The following is a 21,066-nucleotide window of genomic DNA, read 5'->3' on the forward strand; positions in this document are numbered from 1 at the left end:
TGAGCTCTTGACACCTTTATTGGGATCATCCACAGGGCCAGGGGGCAACGCGACCAACACGCCCCCCAGCCAGGGTCCCTTTACAAGGCCGGCTACGCCCCGAGGCACACATGGGTGCTGGCTACAGGGGAGGGGGTGCTAGAAACTATGACGAAGGAGGCAAGGCAGGGCCCTTCCCCGGGGCCTGAGGGGACAAGCGCAGAGCTCACGGCGCTGCTGGCAGCTAGGGGCTGGGCTGCTGGGCCCTCCTGGTGTCCACAGGGAAATAGTCCTCGGTCCTGTACAACGTGGGCAGCTCATAGGCCGGCGGCACTGGCGCAGACGCCTTCTGGAACGACAAAAGCAAGGAGCCCTCAGTGACCTCGCCCCGCCCGTCTCAGGACCTGGGGCTGCGGCGTGGGGCTCGGCGGGGGCTCGTCCTGCAGGAGCGGTGCCCACAGGGCTGACGCGCGGGCCGGAGCCGGCCACACCTGGGCGTTGCCCAACACCTGCTGGCCTCAGAAGTGCTGGGGCGGATCCACGCGCGCTTCCTGCTGGCAGGTGGCCAAGTGCGCCCCACGCGTGTGCAGCAGCAGCACCGTGGGGCTGCCCGAGAGCCAGCGGGAGCTGCGGCTGGCCGGGGGGGGTGGGCCTGGCTTTCCCTGTGTGCCCACGTTGGCATGTGTGTTGCTCTTTAGAAACTTAAAATCAAACCTGTGAGTACACCCCAGGGGGGGTGGGGGTGGGGGAGTCCCATTCAGCAGCGCCCCCTTCCCGAGCCCAGGGTGCCAGGCCCTATAGGATCCTTGGGCATCTCGCAGAAAACCCCGCCTTAGGGGGAGGGCGCCATGGTTCTCCCTCTTGGCCAGACCGCAGAATCTCCTGGAATGTTTATGGAGTACTTGTGCCTGGGCCCCGCGCCGGCTCCGCTGTCACTGGCCTGGGCGAGGCTGGCACACTCAGGCACTGGGCGGGTCCTAGGTGGTCCTTGTGTAGCACCCAGGCTGACTCAGGAGGAAGGGGAAGACTTCCGGGCTGCGGGCCCCCCTGGGGGCGGCCAGCAGAGAGGTGGGCAGCTTGTGGGGGTAGCGGTCCATGGGTCTCCCCTGCCCCTTCCCCTCTCCCACAGCTACCGGCAACCCTGGCCAAGACCCAGCCTGGAGCTGCGGCCAGAGGTGCCAGGGCAAGGACGGGGCCCCGGCCCACGGTCTACGACGACTGCCTCACCGAGCACTCTGCGAGTCCAGCGCTGTGCTACACCTCAGGCCACGTCTGTCATCCCCACCTCGGCAGGCGCCTCGCCCAGTTCACACCCCCTCCAAGCCCCGCCCGCTCAACCCCATCTCCTGGAGCACTGGGCCACCACTGAGAAACACGGCTGCAACTGGCACCCCAGCTGGCCATCCCAGACCTCAACCGGCACGCGGGAGTGCGCCAGGCACTGACTGGGGCCGGGGCCGGGGTGTGCAAGGGGTGGTGCTCCAGGCCCAGGAACAGGCATGTGCGGGGCGGGCGGGGTGGGCAGGGCGGGGCGGGGTGTGGAGCTCGGGGTTCAAGCCACTGCGGCTCAGGTGACAGGGAGTGAAGCCGGAAGCAGGCCCAGCCACACCGGTCCTTAGGGGCCACCGTAAGACGTTCCACCTCCAATCCCAGGGGGGCCCTGAAGGCCAGGGGTGGGGTAGCGTTTGCTGCGGGAGGGGCCAGCCCCGGGTGTTCAGCAGGCAGGTCGGGCGGGTGCTGAGGCCTGGTGGTTAAGCCAGCGTGGATGCCGGCTCTGGTCCCGGCTGCTCCACTCCCGACCCAGCTCCCTGCTGATGGCCCGAGAAAAGCAACGGAAATGGCCCAAGTGCCTGGAGACCTGGAAGAAGCTCCTGGCTCCAGCCTGGCCCAGCACTGGCCATTGCAGCCATCTTGGGAGTGAACCAGTGGATGGAAGACCTAACTCTGCCTTTCAAATAAATAAGTACAATCAAGGCGGCCACAAAGCAGAGTCAGGGGACAATTCACCCGGGGCCAGGCAGCAGCGCATGCCCCCTCCAGGTGGTCCTCGGCTCAGCCTGGCTGGGGGCCGACCCGGGAGACCAGCGTGCACGTCCCTGACCGCGCCAGTCAGACCCTGGAGAGGGAGGCGCTCTTCAACACGGCGCCGCCACCTCTGTCTGTCTGTCTTTCTCTCTCAGGAGGATCGGCCACTTAGTTCCAAAGAAACGCCACGTTCAAGTGAATGCGGCCCTCCAATCCCCACACTTGACGTTGCGGCCTCTGAAGAGCACCGTGTGACCCCCGAGGGGCCAGGCCCTGGCTCTGCTGGCTCGCAGGCTGCTGGTGCGTGGGGGGCGGGGGGCAGCACGTGGGCCCTCATCCTTCCCTCCCGTCGGACCTGGTCCTCAACAGGGACAGGGCTTGCTCCTCCCTCGAGGAGATGGAGTGCCCGAGAGAGAGATCAGTACAGCCGCCAGGGGACCCGACGGAGGGGACGACAGAGATCCAGGCCCAGCGAGGCCGGGCGTAGGAGACGTGCCGACGGGACCGCCACTCCTGCCTTCAGCAGCCTGGGCCAGGCGGCCGTGGGGCGCTAAGGCCGCTGTGCGTGCACTCAGAGAACGAAGCGGCGCGCAGGAACGCCCGGCTCACGGAGCACGAGCTGCCCCCACGAGCCAGCGCTCCTTCTGCCATGAAGGTGCCGGCCTGGGAGCTGCCGAGGTGGGCCTAGCACCCTTTCCACTGGGACTGAGCCCTGACCGTGCCCTGGTCACGGCGGAAGGGCTGGGCCAGCCCAGCCAGGATGTGGCCTCCTCAGCCCCACATACAACCCTGGAGCATGGGTGCGCGCGGTCTCCACCTGTCCACTTCCCCTCCGGGCGCTGGCATCTTGAATTTTTTTTTTTTTTTTAATTTTTTGACAGGCAGAGTGGACAGTGAGAGAGAGAGACAGAGAGAAAGGTCTTCCTTTGCCGTTGGTTCACCCTCCAATAGCCGCCGCGGCCGGCACACCGCGTGGATCCGAAGGCAGGAGTCAGGTGCTTCTCCTGGTCTCCCATGGGGTGCAGGGCCCAAGCACCTGGGCCATCCTCCACTGCACTCCCTGGCCACAGCAGAGAGCTGGCCTGGAAGAGGGGCAACCGGGACAGAATCCGGCGCCCCGACCAGGACTAGAACCCGGTGTGCCGGCGCCGCAAGGTGGAGGATTAGTCTAGTGAGCCGCAGCACCGGCCGCATCTTGAATTTTCTAAGGATGCACCTGCACCCACGGAGAGGAGTCTGGCCTGGCTAGGTAGCTCTGCCCCCAACCCACAACAACCGTTCCGGGGTGGGGGTGAGCATGGACTGAGCAGGCCCACAGGGAAGCGGCCTCCGGGCTCCTGCAGCTGGGACCAGGTGCTGACTGGCCCCTGCCCCGAGTTCCTGCCAGCTGCAATAAGGGGGCGCCCCAGGTGAGGGCCACTCCTGCCACTGTCCCCACCCAGAGGGGGCGGAGCCAGGAGCACCTGAGGCTAGCACTCCAGGGGACCTTCCCAGGAGCCAGGCCACCCGCTTCCTCCCTTAAGCCCCCCTCCCCTCCCCCCCCCCCCCCCCGCACCAGCGCTGCCTGAAACAACCATACAGCAGTGGCAGCAAGTGCCCGGAGACCAGCAGCTGGACCCAGTGCAGGAGGCTGAAGACGGCCAGTGGCCCCCAGAGCCTGCTCCGGTCCACGTGGGCGAGCAGCGCCCGCCCCTCCCCCACAAGGCCAGGCCCCAGTCCCCTGGATTCTCCCAGCAGCCTGCAAGGCAAGCCCAGGAGTGAGGAAAGCAAGGAGCTATGGTCAGCTGGGCCCAGCCCCTGCCCAGCCCCCCGCCCCGGACTCCGAGAGTGCTCTCGGAGGGACCTCCAGGGGCTCCACCCCCACACACACCCCTGACAAGACCCCTCCCAGGACTCAGCCAGGTAAGCAAGGAGCACCCAAGGCCTTGGGCCCCGGCTCCCCACCCCCACCTCCCAGCTGCAGGAAGGAATGTTCCAAGGCCTGGGATAGGCTAAGTCAAGACAAGAAACCTGACACCACGGGGCTCGGGCCCTGCCACAGCCTCCTGCCCCGCTAGCTGGAGCCCAGCCGCGTCCCCTGGGGGCCTCCCCACTCCCCCACTTTCATCCTGGACACCCAAGTTCCCAAACCTACAGCCTCAGAGCAGGCACGCATGAGTCCATGAAAACAATTAGCTGGCAACACGCGGAGACCGGAGCTCGCTGGAGAAGCAGACGGCACAGGGCTCCTGGAGAAACAGCTCCTGGGCCCCAGGGGGCCGGGCCCCGAGCAGCTGCCCTGAGCCCGGGCTGTGTCTGGAACCTGCTGCCACTGGTGGACGCCCAGGACCCTCTCCCGCCCCTCAGCCTGCACCACCAGCAGCTCCTTGTTCTGAGAAGACCCCCGATCCGGGGACAGGCGTTTGGTGTGGCTGCTGGGTCCCCGCTTAGGACATCCGCACCCTATACCGGAGCCAAACCGGAGCGCCTGCCTTCGCACCCTGGGAGGGGGGACGGCTCAAGTGCTCCGGTCCCTGCCATCTCCACGGGGGCTCCTGGCTTCGGCCCAGCTCAGTCCTGTCCCAGGCATTTGGGGAGTGAAGCAGCAGATAGAAGATGGCTCGCTAGCTCCTGCTCTCTCTCTCTCTCTTAGGGTGTGGGGGAAGGGATCACACAGGCAGGTGAAGCCCCAGCCTCCGCTGGGTCCAAGCTTCTGAAGCCCCCATCAGATCCCCCTCTGCTCCAAAGCCAAGTCCAACTCCCTCGGGGCCTTGGCTCGCCCGGTGCCACCTCCCAGCTGTACCCGGAACCCCCCGCCCTGCTCTTAGACTGCAGCCCTGCTGGGCAGCCCTGCGTGTACCTCCCGACCCGGGCCCCGGGCTGCTGAGGGCCAGGCTCAGCAAAGCCTCGCCTGAGGGTCAGGCTGGAAGCGCTTTAGGCTTTCCAAACCTCACGGTCTCTGTCACAACAACTCCACTCTGCCCTACGAAAGCAGCCCAGACAGCAGGGAAATAAAGGCATGGCTGTATTCCAATAAAACTTTATTTATAAAAGAACCGCGGCACGCCAGATCTGGCCCCCCAACCATAGTTTGCCTCTGAACTATATCTGACTGCCCAGATAGAACAGGAAAGCCCGCCCTCCATCCCCCCCACCCCTCAGAGGGCACCGAGGAGCGAGTCACAGACCCGGCTGCCAGGTGCGGGCCAGGCGCCCCCCGCGGACCGGGCTCAGGCCTGGGTGACACTCGGATGGCTGCTCTCAGTTCATCACCCCAGCCCCAGTCTGTTGGCTCCCGAACAGGCAGGAGGAGCCAACAGGGCTGCGCGGCTCGGCCGGCATCCTCCAGCAACTCGATGGGATTCTGAGGGTCAACGCCGGCGGGCCGAGGCCCCAGGCTGAGCGTGAGCAGAGCTCAGGGGCCCCAGTGAGCCCACTCTCACCCCGCAGGTGGCCAGCACCTCCCCAGGCCTCCCAGGACAACCACACCTACTATGTGCCAGCTCACACCATCTCCAGCCTCACTGCACCCCTACAGTAGGAGCAGCTCAGCCCCCCAAGTCGCTCTCCTCTTCTGCAAGGTGCGGATAACACCACCAACTCCACCAAGTCCTCCCTGCGGCACAGCAGCGATGCCGGAGGTGCTGCAGCCACCTTGGGGCCACGAGGACAGGGACGCACCGCATGCCACCGACGGCGGCACAGCTGCCAGGACACACAGCAGGGACGTCTGTGTCATCGCGAGTCACCCAAGGCCACGCAGAGAGGCTGCTGAGGTCAGGAGGTGAAAGGTCCCCCAAAGAAAGGACAGCTGCCGGACGCGACCCAGACAGCAGCAGCGGCAGACACGCACCTCCGAAGAATCCGGATTCTCAACTTCACGTCTGTGCTTCCCCACAGAGCACTCCGCCCGTGAACGGGGCTGCACTGCGCCACCGACACCCGAGGGCCGCACGAGGGTGGGCAGACAGCGCCGCGCCAAGCTGGGGTACATGCCCTCGCCAGGACGTGGTGACGGGGCGGAGCCCTCCAGCCTTCCTCGCCCAAACCCGCGTCTCCAGTTTAACCATGAGCGCGAAACACCCAGCACAGCACAAGATCCTCGGGCCCAACACAGCGGGGCCACAGGTAACGCGGGCAGCCCAAGGCCGAGCGCTGGTGTCCTGGTTACGGGGCTTCCGACGCAGCTCCTGGCTAAGGAGCCAAGTACACGGGCCTGCCACTCACCGTCTCGCTCACCGGGAGACCAGGACGGAGGTCCCAACCCTGGGCGTTGCGGCCACGTGGGGACTGAACGAGCAGATGGACGGTCTCTCCTCTGACCCTTGTGCGTTTCAAAGAAATAAAGACACTTTTTTTTTTTTAAAGTTATCAAAAGTAAGGAAAGTCTGAGTGAGACACTGTCACGGACCGGGAAAGCCGCAGGACACCCAATGCCTCATTCTAACCGGGTCTGCGGGATACAGACTTCGAACAGGGAAAAACAAACAGTGAGATCCGAATGGTGGGCGCGTCTGCTCACCACAGCGCACGGGCCCTGGTTCCGGGGCTGCATCCGGGCACCCTGGCAACACGTCCCCAGGAGAAGTGGGGACTCTGCACCACCCCAGCAGCCTCCACTCGTGGAAATTGTAAGAGCGAATTTGAAGAAGAGCAGCATGCAGCAGGCTCCGCCCAGCTGCACAGACCACGCCCCTCCTGCCCCCTCCCCCCGCCCTGCAGGTGCCCGGGGACACACAGGCAGCCTTGACCTCCTCGTGCAAAAGAGGAACTTGCAGGTCGGCAGCCGCTCGGCCGCGATCACGAAGCTGGGAACTGGCAGAGCTGGCACTGACACCCCGGCGGGGCCGGCTCCCGGGTCTGTGCGGCCCCAGCGCTGCAAGCCTGGGACCCCGGGAGTCTCCCAGATCCCAGCCCCTTGACCTCTGGTCAGCATCTGGCCCCCACCCAGACGAAACAGGAGCCTGCCGCCAGCTGGGGGCTCAGAGGAAGAGCGAGTGCCTATCTCTCCTGCAACCCTGAGCGGTCTGGCTGTGTCGGCCGCATTCCTGCGGGGTGCAGCGGCCTGGCCCCACACACCGGGCATGTGCTGTCCGATTTGCCACGGTCCCCGCCTGGCCTGACTCACTCGGCTCGGGGCCTGCAGAAGCCGGGACGTCCCAGCTGGCAGGGGCGCCAGGCCCCGGCGCTCAGACAAGGCTCCGGAGCGCAGGGCTGTGGATAGGAAAGGCCGGGACTTCCAGCTCCACACCCTGCACCCCGCTTGCTGGTTGGGGAACCACAGCTGTTCCCCTGGTGCTCCAGAGAGCGCCCGGAGCAAGCCCAGGTCCTCTTACAGACAAGACAGCGGCTTGGAGGCACAAGGCTGGGAGCGGCTGGGCTGCAAGTCAGGCTGGGCTCCTCCCACACCAGCCCCCAGGGCCTCCCCTTGCTCCTGGCTCAGGGCTCTCATTCCCTGGGGCCGTGCCTGGCTGTCCTGCCTGCCCTGCCGTGTCTGCTCGTGGCCCCAGGTCTTCCAGAACCCTCCCACTGCTACGTGAGAGCCCTGCAGTGCACTCCCGCCCGAGGGGCTGGGCTGGCCAGCCTCGCACAGCCTCTGCTGGCCAGGTGACCACAGCGACAGGCCCAGGCGGAAGGCCGCTGAGGCCCTGGGGCCCAGAGTGGGCAGCAGGTGGCCAGGGTGACCCCCGCAGCAGGGAGAAGCCGGTGCAGTCTCTGGAAGGCAGTGCTGACCCAGGCGGCAGCTCTGCAAGGTTCCCGGATCCCTGCGGAGCCAGCACTTAGCCGCAGGAAAAGCGTTCACATGGAGACCAGCAGAGGAGGAGCCCCCAGAAGTCCTGCCAAGACGCTGGCTTCCAAATCCAAGCTCCCACGCGGGGCCAGCCAGACGGCGGTGTCGAGGCACCCGCCAAAAGCAGGTCTTCCTGGGGGCACCAGCTGCCCGGCCTCTCCAACCTTGGCGAGGGACGCTGCTGTCCACGTGTCCGGTCCTCTCCGCCTGCTTGCCCCTCCCCCTCTAAGATGCCACACCAGCCCCCAGCGCCTCCCCTCATCCCGGCTCAGGGCTCTCTGTGCCTCAGGCCATGCCGGTTGTCCTGCCTGTCCTGCCTGCCCCGCCTGTGTCCGCTCCCCGGCCCGGCCCGAGCCTTCAAGAACACCCGGACAGCTGTGAGTGGCCCCCCCTCCCCCGCCGCCCAATCCCACCTGCGGGGCCGGGTTGGGTCAGGCCCTGGCTTTGCTGTTCTTCCCGTCTGCTGTTCCTAATGACCTAATTGCTCAGAGGAGTCTGTATTTTTAAATTTATTCTTCATTTATTTGAGGGACAGAGATAGAGAGATCTCCCATCCGCTGGTTCAGTCCCCCAAGGCTCCCCACAGCCAGGGCCAGGCCAGGCCAAAGCCAGGAGCCAGGAACCCCACCCAGGTCTCCCACGTGGGTGGCAGGAAGCCAAGTACTCAGACCAACACCTGCTGCCTCCCAGGCCGCACATCAGCGGGAGGCTGGAATCGGGGGTGGAGCCAGGACTCAAACTCAGCCACTCAGATTGGGACGTGGGCGTCCTAAGTGGCGTTTTGTCATTGTTTTTTTTTTTTTTTTTTTTTTAAGACTTTTATTTATTTATTTGAAAGGCAGAGTTACAAAGAGACAGGGGCAGAGGTCTTCTATCTGCTGGGTCACTCCCCAGTTGACTCCAAAGCCAGGAGCCAGGAGCTTCTTCCGGGTCTTCCATGCGGGTGCAGGGGCCCAAGGACTTGGGCCATCTTCTACTGCTTTCCCAGGCCATAGCAGAGAGCTGGATCAGAAGTGGAGCAGCGGGGACTTGAACCGGCACCCATATGGGATGCGGCACTGCAGGCCAGGGCGTTAACCCGCTGCACCATAGCACCGGCCCCCTACGCAGTGTCTTCACCACACGCGCCTGTGTGTATTTTTAACTGCGCACAGGCTGTGTTGCAGAAATGCGAATGTGCACAAGTGTCACAAAACAGAGACTGCATGGTAGGCGAGTCCCCACAGAACCCCCATCTGTGTCACTAAGCCGAACCGTCAACCACTCTGCCCAGCCTGAACCCTGGGGTTACCCTCGACCCCCACCCGACATCCTCCATTTTCCACTCCACCTGCCAACTCATCCCCAGTTCATTTCCTGATGAAATGCCATTTTCCTTTTTTGAAAAAATGAATTTCAAACTTCTCTGAAAGTGCTTGGAGGGGCTGGCGCTACGGTGCAGGGAGCCGCGACACCAGCATTCCACGCCAGTCCCGGCTGCCCCACTTCCCATCCAGCTCCCTGCTAACGCCCTGGCAAAGCAGCAGCAGCCGGCCCGAGCAGTCGGGAGACCCAGAGCTCCAGGCTCCTGGCTTTGGCCTGGCCATTTGGGGAGCGAATCAGCAGAGGGAAGGCCTCTGTCTCTCCCTCTACACCTGTTGTTCCATTTTTTCAAATGAATAAATATATAAAAATGGTTTATATCAAACGTAAAACACAGGCTTAGGCCGCGAATGGCCCTGGATGGGATCCTGAGAAGGGAAAACCTGCTGAACTCCAACAAGTCCAGGTCTGGGGTCTGTGTGATGTCACTGTGACGTCACTGGGCCAGGGTGACATCAGTTATGACAACTGTCCAGAGGTCAAGTGAGAGTGTGGTAACAAGGAAACGACTGAGGCAGGGCAGATGGGAGCTCTCTGGAATGTTCTCCCAAGTTTCCTACAAACCTAAAACTACCCCAAATACAAAGGTTCTATAAAATACATGGGGTCCTCACAAGGCAGCTTATGCGAAGTGCCAAGGAGACGCCACCACGGACGCACTCTTACGTAACAGGGCGTCTGCATCAGTGACCCAGAGCTGGCCTCCACTGCCACTCAGAACCCTCCTGCGTGGAAAGGACAATGCATCCCATTTCACAGATGTGCAAACCAAGGCTCGGCGAGGAGCGGGAATTCTCGGAAGCTGAGCTGGCCGTGGGGAAGCACAGCCGCGTGGGTGCCCGCGGCCCGGGTCTACAGCTCTGCCTGCTCGACTTCCGACCACAGTGCCCCACACCGCCACTGCGCGCTGGGCCCACAGCTCCGCAGCTGGTCCCGGTGACAGGGGTGATTTCAAACAGGCCTGCCCATCCCAGGGTAGGTGCTCTGCATCCCACGCCGTCACTCACGGCAGACTCCATGGACGAGACCTAGGCCTGGGACAGGGGCAAGCGTGGAGCTGAGGAAATGCGGAGGGCGCAGGGCAGAGGCAGGAACTGGAGCGGAACGCGGGGGCCACCAGCAGGTGCACCTGGCAGAGCCGGAGGACAGGGCGGCAGAGGGACAATTCCTCCCCAGCCCGAGCAACAGGGCAGCCAGCCGTCCCCAGAGGCCCTGCTCGGCCAGCAGCCTCCGGATCACCCTGAGACTCCCGGCCTCCCCGGGGAGGTGGCCTTGAGCCCAGATGTGGTCAAGGTCCAGTCCCCAGGTTGCAGTCCCCAGAGCCACGCCCCCGGCTGCTGCCACATCAGAGCCGACGTGGGGGCGGCTGGCTCCGCGGGTACAGAGCACAGCGGCCGTCAGCTCCCAGAAGCATGGAGCGAGCACAGCTCCGTCTGCCAGGTTCCGTGAAGGCTGGCCTGGGGCTGCCGTGAGCCCTAAAAACCAGAGCGTCCGGGGCCGGCGCCGTGGCACAGCACATAAAGCCACCGCCTGCAGTGCCGGCATCCCGTGTGGGCACCTGTTTGAGACCCGGCTGCTCCACTTCCGACCCAGCTCTCTGCTGTGGCCTGGGAAAGCAGCGGAAGATGGCCCAAGTCCTTGGGTCCCTGCACCCGGGTGGGAGACCCGGAAGAGGCTCCTGGCTCCTGGCTCCGGATCGGCGCAGCTCCAGCGGTTGCAGCCAACTGGGGAGTGAACCAGCGGATGGAAGACCCTCCCCCACCCCCTCTGCCCCTGCCTCTCCTTCTCTCTCTGTGTAACTCTTTCAAATAAATCAATCCTTAAAAAAAAGATTAGGGGGTTAGGACACCTCCTCCAGGCTCCCGCCCAGCCTGCAGGTTTCTGCACACAGCCGGCTCAGCACAAGGGCGCTGCAGCAGAGCCGCCCCACTGCTGTGGGCTGGGCCACTGCTCCCCCACTGCAGGCCTCGGGGAACCTCTGCCCCACCCGCCCCTTCCCTCAGACTTGGGTGGCCTCCCAGGCCTGTCCTGCCTGCGACAGCTCCGACAGCTCCACGTGGGCCCGGCTTTGCCGCCACTGGCCTTGCAGAGGGGGCCCTGTCACAAGAGCTGGTGGTCAAAGCGTTTTCTCCATCTGGGCCCCCGGGGAGGGGGGGGGCTCCAGGTCTAGGGGAAAACAAGAGGAGGTGGAGACAAGGAGATGATGAGGGGCAGAGCGGAAGAGTCAGACAGGGGACGGGGACTCAGCACAGAAATGGAGAGAACGCGCGGCGGGGGGACTCAAAGAGGATAGTCGAGGCAGTGGGAGAGAAAGTGAGGGAAGTGACCCTGACTGAGGGAAGGCAGGGAAGTGTGGGGGGGGTCCAGGCAGGCAAGGAGCTGGGAGAGGGGACCCTGGGATAGGAGCTGGGGGAGGGGACCCTGAGACAGGCGCTGGGGGCGGGGACCCTGGGACAGGAGCTGGGGGTGGGGACCCTGGGACAGGAGCTGGGGAGGGGACCCTGGGACAGGAGCTGGGGGTGGGGACCCTGGGACAGGAGCTGGGGGAGGGGACCCTGGGACAGGAGCTGGGGGAGGGGACTCTGGGACAGGAGCTGGGGGAGGGGACCCTGAGACAGGAGCTAGGGGAGGGGACCCTGGGACAGGAGCTGGGGGAGGGGACTCTGGGACAGGAGCTGGGGGAGGGGACCCTGGGACAGGAGCTAGGGGAGGGGACCCTGGGACAGGAGCTGGGGGAGGGGACCCTGGGACAGGAGCTGGGGAGGGGACCCTGGTACAGGAGCTGGGGGTGGGGACCCTGGGACAGGAGCTGGGGGAGGGGACCCTGGGACAGGAGCTAAGGAGGGAACCCTGGGACAGGAGCTGGGGGCGGGGACCCTGGGACTGGAGCTGGGGGCGGGGACCCTGGGACTGGAGCTGGGGGTGGGGACTCTGGGACAGGAGCTGGGGGCAGGGACCCTGGGACAGGCACTGGGGGCATCGCTCACTGCTGTCCAGGCCTCTGCGAGCCAAGGTGGCCAAGTCATCACACCTGGCGAAGACTCACGCCCGCTGCCGGCCAGCCCATCCCCCTGTGCCAGCACCGAGGCGGAACACCAAGGAGGGCATGAGTGACAGCATGGGACGGAGCCCCGCCTCTGCTCCCCAGCCCTCTCCCTGCCCATGCGCCTGGGAGGCAGCAGATAGTGGCCCAGGTACTTGGGTTCCTGCCACCCCTCTGGGAGACGTGGGTGGAGCTCCTGGCTCCTGGCTTCCGCCTGGCCCAGCCCCAACTGTTGCAGGCATTTGATGGAAGAGGTCCCTCTCGCTCCGCTGTCCCCTACCCACTTGTCATGTGCCCTTCAAATAAAAGAGAGAGAAGCCCAAGGACAGCCTGGAAGACAGCACGGCCGCTGAGCAGACCCCACGGTGCCTCAGGGCAGTCTTCACTTTCTCCCCGGCAACCTCCGGCCCAACCCCGGGACCCCAGGGCCAAGCCCTCGGCCTCAGCACAGTGCCAGCCACACCCCCTCACTCCCGGCTGCCAAGAAGGGGGGGTGGGAGAGAGAGCCTGAGCACAGTCCCCTTTGTACCCCCAAATGGGCTCCTCAGCCGGTCAGTCAGCAGTCCCGTCGTGGGGACCCCCGTCTGTCCCATGTCGCCCCCACCCAAGTCTCCGCTGCTGCTCAGTGGGCGCCTGGTGAGTACCCCAGCGCCTCTGGCTCCCTGGGCCACCTCATTCAGCACGGGGGACTCCAGGCCCAGCCCTGAGTGCCACACTCAGATCTCCAGCTCCCCAGCAAAGCCTGTTGGACACCCTCGATTCACGCAGGGCAAATCTCGGGGGAACTATGCCGAGCGAGAAAGACCGATCCCCTAAGGTTACAGACCGTCTGCTTCCATTTATAGAACATTTCTGAAACGGCAAACCTTCAGCAACGGAGGCAGGTGAGTGGCTGCCGGGGGTGGAGAGGCAGAAGGTGGGGGGAGGGTGGCTACAGAATCCCAGCAGGGTCGCGACATCAAGATGCTCAGTGACACGGCACCGCACAGGATGGGGCGCTGTGACCCAGAACGAACCCGCCAGGAGCACAGCGGAGCCGCGGGAGCCGAGACCGGTGCTCTGTCCCCATGGCCACCCCGCGCCGCCTGCCCTGCCCCGAACCCACCTCTCCATACTCCTTCTCACAAGTGCATCTCAGTTACCGCACACACCAGCCTCTCTCCTCGCACCCAACCTGGCGGCTTCAGCCTCCTGGCCCTGCACAGGTGACATCTCAAGCCTTCCAGGGCCACGTCCTCACGCTGGCCTGACCTGAGCAGTCCCTGGCCAGCACTGGCTGGAGCAAGCCTGTGGAGGGGTGGAGACTCGGCCCCTGGCCTGGGGCCGGGAAGGTGGCCTGGGTGGGGCCAGGAAGGTGGCCCAGGAAGCATCAAAGGGGTTGGGGCGGGGCAGCCTCCCAACAGCGATGTCTGAAAGGGGGGTCCCCAGGCAGAGGACAAGAGCTGCCTGAACGAGCCCCGCAGGTCCACACTGGCTCAGTGCCCACGTCACCCCCGCCACAGACACTCTCGGCAGAACCAGGGACAGGGGACCAGGGCGGGCGTGTGACTCACCTCTGGGGGCTTGTTGAGAGCCCAAAGCCAAGTCCATTTCCGTGGTCCACACGGCTCAGGGGAATGAGGGTGGGGTTGGAGGCACGGGCCACAGAGGCCCCCAGATCGGCGCTTTGACAGCCCCCAACCCCCACCCGGCCAGAGCCGCCGGCATGGAGGGTATCCCTCCACAGGGCAGCAGTCTCCTCTGCTATGTGGCCCTGGTTCTCCGGGCCTCCGTCCCCTCTGGAAATCAGAGTGAGAATTCCCACCTCCCTGGGTGTCTGCCCGTGTAATTGCAAAGTGCTCAGCAAACAGCTGGAGCTCACAAGCACCTGCTAATTTCATTATTATCGTAGCCCCTTGAACTCACATTCTTTGAAAATGCCACTGTTAGCTCTCGAGCAGCCCAAGTGTGCAATTTCACACCCTTGCATTTTTAATATTAAACACATTCCGTTTTGAAACAGGAACACTTAAACTCAATCGCCACCGAGGGAGTCCGTTCCGGGACAGCGTTTCCCACTCACTCACATGGCGCCTCAGACACACGAGTGCCAGTTCGCTGCGGCACAGCGGGTTAGAGCCCCAGCCAGCGGCACCGGTTCAAGTCCCAGCTGCTCCACTTCTGATCCAGCTCCCTACTAATGCCTGGGAAAGCGAGTCCCTGGAGGCCTGTGCCCACGTGGGACACCCGGAGGTGGCTCCCTTCCTGGCTCCTGGCTTCAGATCAGCTCAGCTCGGGCCATTTGGGGAGTGAACCAGCAGATGGAAGACCTCTCTGTCTCTACCTCTCTCGGTAGCTCTTTCAAATAAACAAAATAAATCTTAAACAAAACCCGCCAAGCACCAGAATACGGCCCAGCCAGTATGGGGCGTGGCTCATCTGTCACCTGCTGGGCTTGGCTCTTGGTAGGTGTCAGAAGTTAACAGGCGGCCCAACCCACGAACAGACTTCTCTCCTTGCTCTCCCCCTTCTCCACTCGGAGCCGCCACAGCCTGATCAACCAACCACCTGCTGTCCCCCCCAACCCCCCCCAACACACGCAAGTGCACGGAGTGAGGGGCTCGGCCTGAGGCCTCTGGAGCCAGGGCCAGGCCAGCAAACAGCTGTCGGACGTGGGCAGGAAGGCAGGGGCTGGGTGCCTGAACTCCCCACTCCAGGTCACAGCGGGTGCCCAGAACCGGGCTCCTCCCTCTGCTGAAACCCAGCTGGGGATCCCAGGACTCCCCAAGTAACAGGAACTCTGGCCTCGACTTGGGGGCCTGTGACAGGTGTGGTACCAGCTGGAATAGGCACTGGACAAACACTGCTTAATGAGATGTGGTTTCTCTTCCCAGCAGAAAGGTGACCACGAGCAAAGCCAAGTTCAAGTGCTCCCAGGCTTCTTGGGCATCAAAGGGATCACATTTCTCCAGACACCCCAGCTGCAGGCAGGGATCCGCCCTGACAGTGGACTCGGAGTCACCTCCCCTAGAACCGGGTCGCACCTGCTGCTTCTCTGCCCAGCCCAAGCTCTCGTCCCCGCACCTGAGCCCCTGCAGCCCAGCAGCTGTCTTGGGCTGGGCTGCTCATGCCAGTGCCAGTCCTCAGCCATGCCACGCCCTCGCGCCGGCCCCTCCTGCTCTCCACGACTCCCCTGCCCTCGCTCCGCTCCTTTCCTGTCAGGTGCAGGAGTCAGAGCAGATGTTCACGCCGTACCGTCCGCGGGCACTTCCTGCCTGAGCTGCTCTCTCTGGGCAGGCCCCGAGCCCAGGCAGGGCCCAGGCCCGTCCTGGCGCATCCTTGCACACAAGTTCACGGCTGCTCACCACACACTGAGCGGGTCCCGTAGGCCCTCCCCTGTGGGGTAGCACTGACGTCCCAACGAGAGGACAGCGTGCCCGTGCACTTGCCCAGCCGGTGGATGGCAGAAGAGCCGGAGGCCTGTCATGTCCCCTCTGTGCCACGCAGGTGCCACCCAGGCCCGGCCCCTGTCTCCCCCAGGCTGAGGCGCAGGTTGTGGGTGGGGAGTGCCCGTGGCCTGGGGGCGGGCAGCATGGCGGCGGCACTGGCGCTTTGTGATGTTGCGTGTGACATAGAAGAGGCAGGGGACAGAGACACAGGCAGAGAGAAACAAGGAAGAGAGCGGTGCAGGCGGGGACACAGAGACAGGCAGAGAGGGAAGAGGGCAGATGAACAAGAGGAATCTGGATCCAGGGAGACTGACAGGCCGCAGAGACAGTGCGGCACCACGCGGCAGCGGCCAGGGCTGGGAGCCGGCCTGAGCCCACAGTCCAGCAGCTGTGCTGGGGAGGGCTGGGCATGAGGGTGAGGAGGGACACACAGGGGTGTAAGACACTCCCACGGGTGTACCTGGGTGGGTGTGGCCAACCTCATGGCCAGCATCACCTCGGACACGCCCCCTGCAGGGCCCCCGCCAGCTGCCATCTTGGCCAGGCCGGTGGTCCAGGCCGTGCCGCTGGGCTCAGGGGTGTGGGCTGCAGAACCAAGACACCAGGGCCTCTTTTCCCCACCTTGGAGCCTTCCAACAGCTGTGGGCAAGCGACTCCGCCTCTTTCCGTCTCGCTGGCCACAGCAGTAACTGAGCAAGCCAGGAGTGACGCCAGCCCGGAATGCCCCACATGGTGCCCGTGCGGCTCCGGACTCAGTGAATCGCGTGACTCGTTCTCATCTTTGAGCCTCAGCGCCTAGAACAGTGCTCGCGGTGAAACAGGTGCTTGAGAGGTCAGCACACAGAGGGAGGCACGTACATCCCAATCCGCAGGGTTAAACTGCTAACCCATTTCACAGAGGGGCAAGATGAGACTCATTCCAAGTCACAGACCAAGGACTGTGGGACTCCAGAACAGAGCTGTCACTTCTGTCAACCCGATTATTCTGGAAGCTGTCCACGCTGAGAAACGAAGGCACTCTGATCAGCCCCACCCGCACCCCAACATTACCCAGCAACAGTGCACCTGTGCCCGTGGCCCCTAACAAGGGCAAGTTTGCCTCCAACTTCTGGACCCTTTTCTTGAGAATCCAGGGACGCAGCTGAATGCCCCGTGGTGCACAGGACAGTCCCCCATGGGACGGCTGAGCCCTCTGCAGACCCCACAGGAATCTGGTCTACACTCGCTGGCATGGGGGGTGTGATTACAACGTCAGAATTCCCCTACAAAGGGTGGCCCGAGGGTGGTGGCCTGGTTAGGAAAGGGACCGATGGCGATGGCAATGGCGGCTGCATCACCACCCAGAGGTCAGGTGAGCCTGAGGGCGCTGGCTTCAAGCTTCAGAAGTTCATGGAAAAACCACGTTCTCCCCCAGCCCCGCGTTTCCGTGACCTTCTCAAGCCCCTTTATATGGGGGGGGGGGTAGAGAGCTTCCAAACCCCCTCCCCTGGTGCTGTCCCCAGGGAGAAACCCCTCCTGAGAAATGAGCCGACGCCCCGCCCTGCCCAAAGGCTCAAATGGCAGGGTGGGCAGGGAGAGGCAGCTGCCCGGCCACCATCACCCACCTGGGCAGAAACAGCTGCCTGAGCAGCCGGGGTTGGCGGGGTTTGCACCCCCAGAGGGCACAGGGCAGCTGCCACGCACATGGGGCGGGGGGGGCTGGGCAGAGCGCGGCCACCTCGCGACGGGGAGGCCACCGCTGCCTGCTCACTCAGCACCGGTTCTGGAGGCCAAGCCCACTCTCTGCCCACCCCTCCCCGCCCCCCATCAGCAAACAGGCAGGGACGCCGACCCCGGGGAGGGCTCTGCACTTGGCCATGTGCTCTGGCCCCGCGAGGAGAGGGCTTTGACCGCTCAGCTGTTCTCAGTCACTGCACCCTCTCCTCTCTACCCACGCGTGTGCTGGGCCACTCTGGGTCTGCGTCCCTGCCTGGTGTGGGGGTGCCTCTGCCTCTGCCGCTGCCCACAGTCCCCACCCGGCCACTTTGCCTCCCTCAGGGCCCCAACCTCACCCCAAGGAGCTCTGGAGTTCTGACCCCTGGAGCTTGAAGAATGGGGGGCTCTGGACTGAAAGGGGCCAGCCCTGGGCCTGCACTGCCGGCATCCCATGTGGTTCAAGTCCCGGCTGCTCCACTTCCCATCCAGCTCCCTGCTGGGAAAGCAGCAGATGACCCGAGTCCCTGGGCCCCTGCACCCATGTGGGAGACCCGGATGAAGCTCCTGGTTCCTACTGGCTAGGGCCTAGCCCAGCCCTGGCCATTGTGACCATCTGGGGAGTGAACCAGTGAGTAGATGGTCTCTCTAGTTCTCCCTCTCTAACTCCACCTTTCGAAAAAATAAATCTTTAAAATAAAAGGAGGGCAGCCTTGGGCGCCTGAGTTCCCTCACCTATAAGGTCAGGACGGGGACAGCACCTACGTCAGAAGTGTGCAGAGCTAGGCAAGGCGTCCTCCCCCATGTTAGAGCGAGCCCAGGACACCTGCTGTCACCTGCATCATTGTGGAGGTGGGTGCTCCTGGGGCACAGGTCACAGTGGAGACGCCTCCTTTCCCTAGAGAAACCTGCAGTCTAGGGGAGCGACAGGTAACACGCAGACGACTCCCCGAGATGAGCCCGTGGACAGCCCAGAGGAACACTGCCTGGAGAAACCCTGGCAGCTTCCCGGAGGTGGCATCTGACCTGAGTCTTGCCAGACAGGGAGCAGGCATGGGGGCCAACATGTGCAAAGGTTACCGGCAGTGTCCCCCACCCCGAGGATGGCTGGGCTCGACGGGGCTTGATGGGCAGGATGGGGGGCAGTCACTGTGGTCACAATTCTGTTGTAGCACAGTCTTGGAAAGAGCGCCAGGTGTGGCCCACATGTTGGGGTCCTTCCAGGGAGTCCTCAACAAACAGCACCCCGAAAAACCTGCTTGATCTCAGGATCTTCCTCCCCTCTCACCCCCAAAATCTTAGCAAAGATGCAATGCTTAAAAAACACTAGTTGGTCCCAAATCTGCCAGGCAAGAGCCCTCGGTCCCTCCCCCAGCATCAGCCACCAAGCATCTCCAATGAGACCAACCTGCGGGGACGCAGGCCAGGAACGGCCATGAGCCAGTCGGGGCAAGGACTGTAGCCCTGCAGGTCTCGGTGGCGTTGGCCGTGGGCTGCATCTCAGAACCTCCTGTCCCTGTGTTCGGGTCTCGCTCTGCCTTCCCTGCTGAGAGAGTGTCCCCTCCAAGGGCTGCCGCAGGCACAGGGGAGGTGCCCGGGGGCACATGGAGGGCAGGGATGCCCAGCCTGGCACCACGGACTCCTGCAGGCGCCCGGGCAAGGCAATCCCACTCCCGGCCTCCACCGCCTCCCTCCTCCCAGCTCCCTGCCCGGAGCCACCACTGCAGAAGCCAGCGAGGCCGGCAAGGGCCACAGCAGCCTTCAGCACGTCCGGGGCTGACTACTGAACACCCACCGTGCGCTGGATGCCCTCGGGCAGGCGCTGAGCACGGGCGGCGTGGCCGGACAGAGGCTGGGCAGCAGCGCACCCAGACCCTTGCTTTTCCAGAAGAAGACAGAGTACAGATTCCTACGTGAAATTTGCTTTTTAAAATGCCAGCAACTACAGAAGGTATCCATGGAGACAGTGGTCAGTCTAGCAGTTAAGACGCTGGCTAAGGGGCCGGCGCCATGGCGTACCAGGTAAAACCATCGCCTGCAGCACTGGCATCCCTTATGGGTGCCAGTTCAAATCCCGGCTGCTCCACTTCCTGTCAAGCTCTCTGCTATGGCCTGGGAATAAGTAGAAGATGGCCCAAGTCCTTGGGCCCCTGCACCCACGTGGGAGACCTGGAAGAAGCTCCTGGCTCCTGGCTTTGGATCGGCGCAGCTCCAGCTGTTGTGGACATTTGGGGAGTGAACCAGTGAATGGAAGACCCCTCTCCCTCTCTCCGCTGGTGCCTGCACTCGCGCCCTGTGTGTCCAGGCTCCACTCTCCCCTGAAGCCATCCCCAGGGCCCTGCTGGCCCCGGGTGCGGACGCACAGGGGGACAGGGCAGCCCAAAGGCCAGGTCAGGCCAGCACCCACCCCAGCGCACAGGAGGCGGGAGTTGGTCCCCGCTGGTTCTCACATCAGCCAAGAGTCTTCCTTGGAAAGCACCACAATGCACCCCCTCGAAAAAATCAGTTAAAATGACCCCTCGCGGACGAGATGTTTCTGCTCAGGCGAAAACAGTGGTTTACAACGAATCCGCAAGGCTGCTCCACGCCTCTGGGCCACCTGCTTTGGCCTTCCGCCTGGGGGCCCTGGCCCTGGCCCTCGCTTTCCCTTCCCGCTGCCTGGAACCACCTCCAGGGCAGGCGCTGGGCTGGGCTGGCGGCCTCGCCCCTAGGCGGGGTCTCCCAGACACCAGGCCAGGAGCCCTGAGCCCCTCACCTAGGGCCTCTTCTCTCTTCACTGATTGGCCAGGGGCCCTAAGACCCTGCACAGTGAGAATTCCATGCGTGAGATGTTCCCAGGAAGCAGGACACGTTCCTAGGCAGGAAGCCTACAGTGGGGTGGGCGGCCCCTGTTACCTCCCAGCAGCAAGACGCCGCGGACGCCGAGTGGCAGCCCAGCCCGTCACTCACCCGTCCATGGCTCCCGCTTGCCCTCAGGGCAGTGTTAAGCCCCCTGCAGGCTGTGAGACCCTACCGCCCCCACCCCGCTCACCCATGGGACCGTGACTCTGTGAGCAGAAGGCGCGGTCACACTCAGCGGCTTCGCACCCGCAGATCCTCCTGCCGTGAGCACCTGTCCCCCGACTCCGGACTGACTTGCTTATCATCCAGGCTGCACATTAGGGGGCCTTCCTCCAAGGCCAGCCTAGGGCCCCCTTTACAAACAGTTCTCAGGGCCAGTATTGCAGTGTAATGGGTATAGCCTCCGCCTGCAGTGCCGGCATCCCAGACAAGCGTGCAGAGATTCGAGTCCCGGCTGCTCCACTTCTGATCCGGCTCCCTGCTAATGCACCAGAGAAAGCAGCGGAAGATGGCCCAAGTGCTTGGGCCCCTGCACCCGTGAGGGAGACCCAGATGAAGCTCCAAGCTCCTGGCTTCAGCCTGGCCCAGCCCTGGCCATTGCAGCCATTCGAGTACCGAACCAGCAGATGGATACATGGAGGGTAACTCTCCCCCTCTCCCTTTCTCTGTGCAACTCTGTTAAGCAAATAAATAAATCTTGAAGGGACGGACAGAGAAGAAGCTCTCGGCTGAGTTTTCCTGGGATCTGGTCACCGTCTCTGTTCTCCCACCAGACACGAGCTCCCTGAGACAGACCCCAGGGCTCTCTCGCGAGATGACATGTGACACAGACGAGAAACCTTCTGCGTGCCCACCCGGGTGACCACGTACATCACTTAACCACTCTCTGCCTCATGTCCTCGCCTGTACAGTGGGAAAAAACATGG

At 63.7% G+C, this 21,066-nt stretch overlaps 1 protein-coding gene across 18 annotated transcripts in view; it reads right to left on the reverse strand.

The window, feature by feature from the left end:
• BCAS4 (breast carcinoma amplified sequence 4) overlaps positions 1 to 21,066 on the reverse strand; it is a 59,142-nt gene continuing 38,076 nt past the window's right edge. For 16 of the 18 annotated variants that reach the window (XM_089307031.1, XM_089307027.1, XM_089307026.1 and 13 more), the window contains one exon: positions 1 to 328. In XM_089307031.1, coding sequence (XP_089163157.1) covers positions 224 to 328 — 105 coding nt within the window. In that variant the 3' untranslated portion in view covers positions 1 to 223. The remainder of the gene's footprint in view (positions 329 to 21,066) is intronic. The other 2 variants (XM_089307028.1, XM_070051690.2) reach the window with 1 other exon arrangement.

This window comes from Oryctolagus cuniculus, chromosome 11, assembly GCF_051225735.1.
Source record: "Oryctolagus cuniculus isolate XC-2025 breed Fujian yellow rabbit chromosome 11, ASM5122573v1, whole genome shotgun sequence".
Lineage (NCBI taxonomy): Eukaryota > Metazoa > Chordata > Mammalia > Lagomorpha > Leporidae > Oryctolagus > Oryctolagus cuniculus.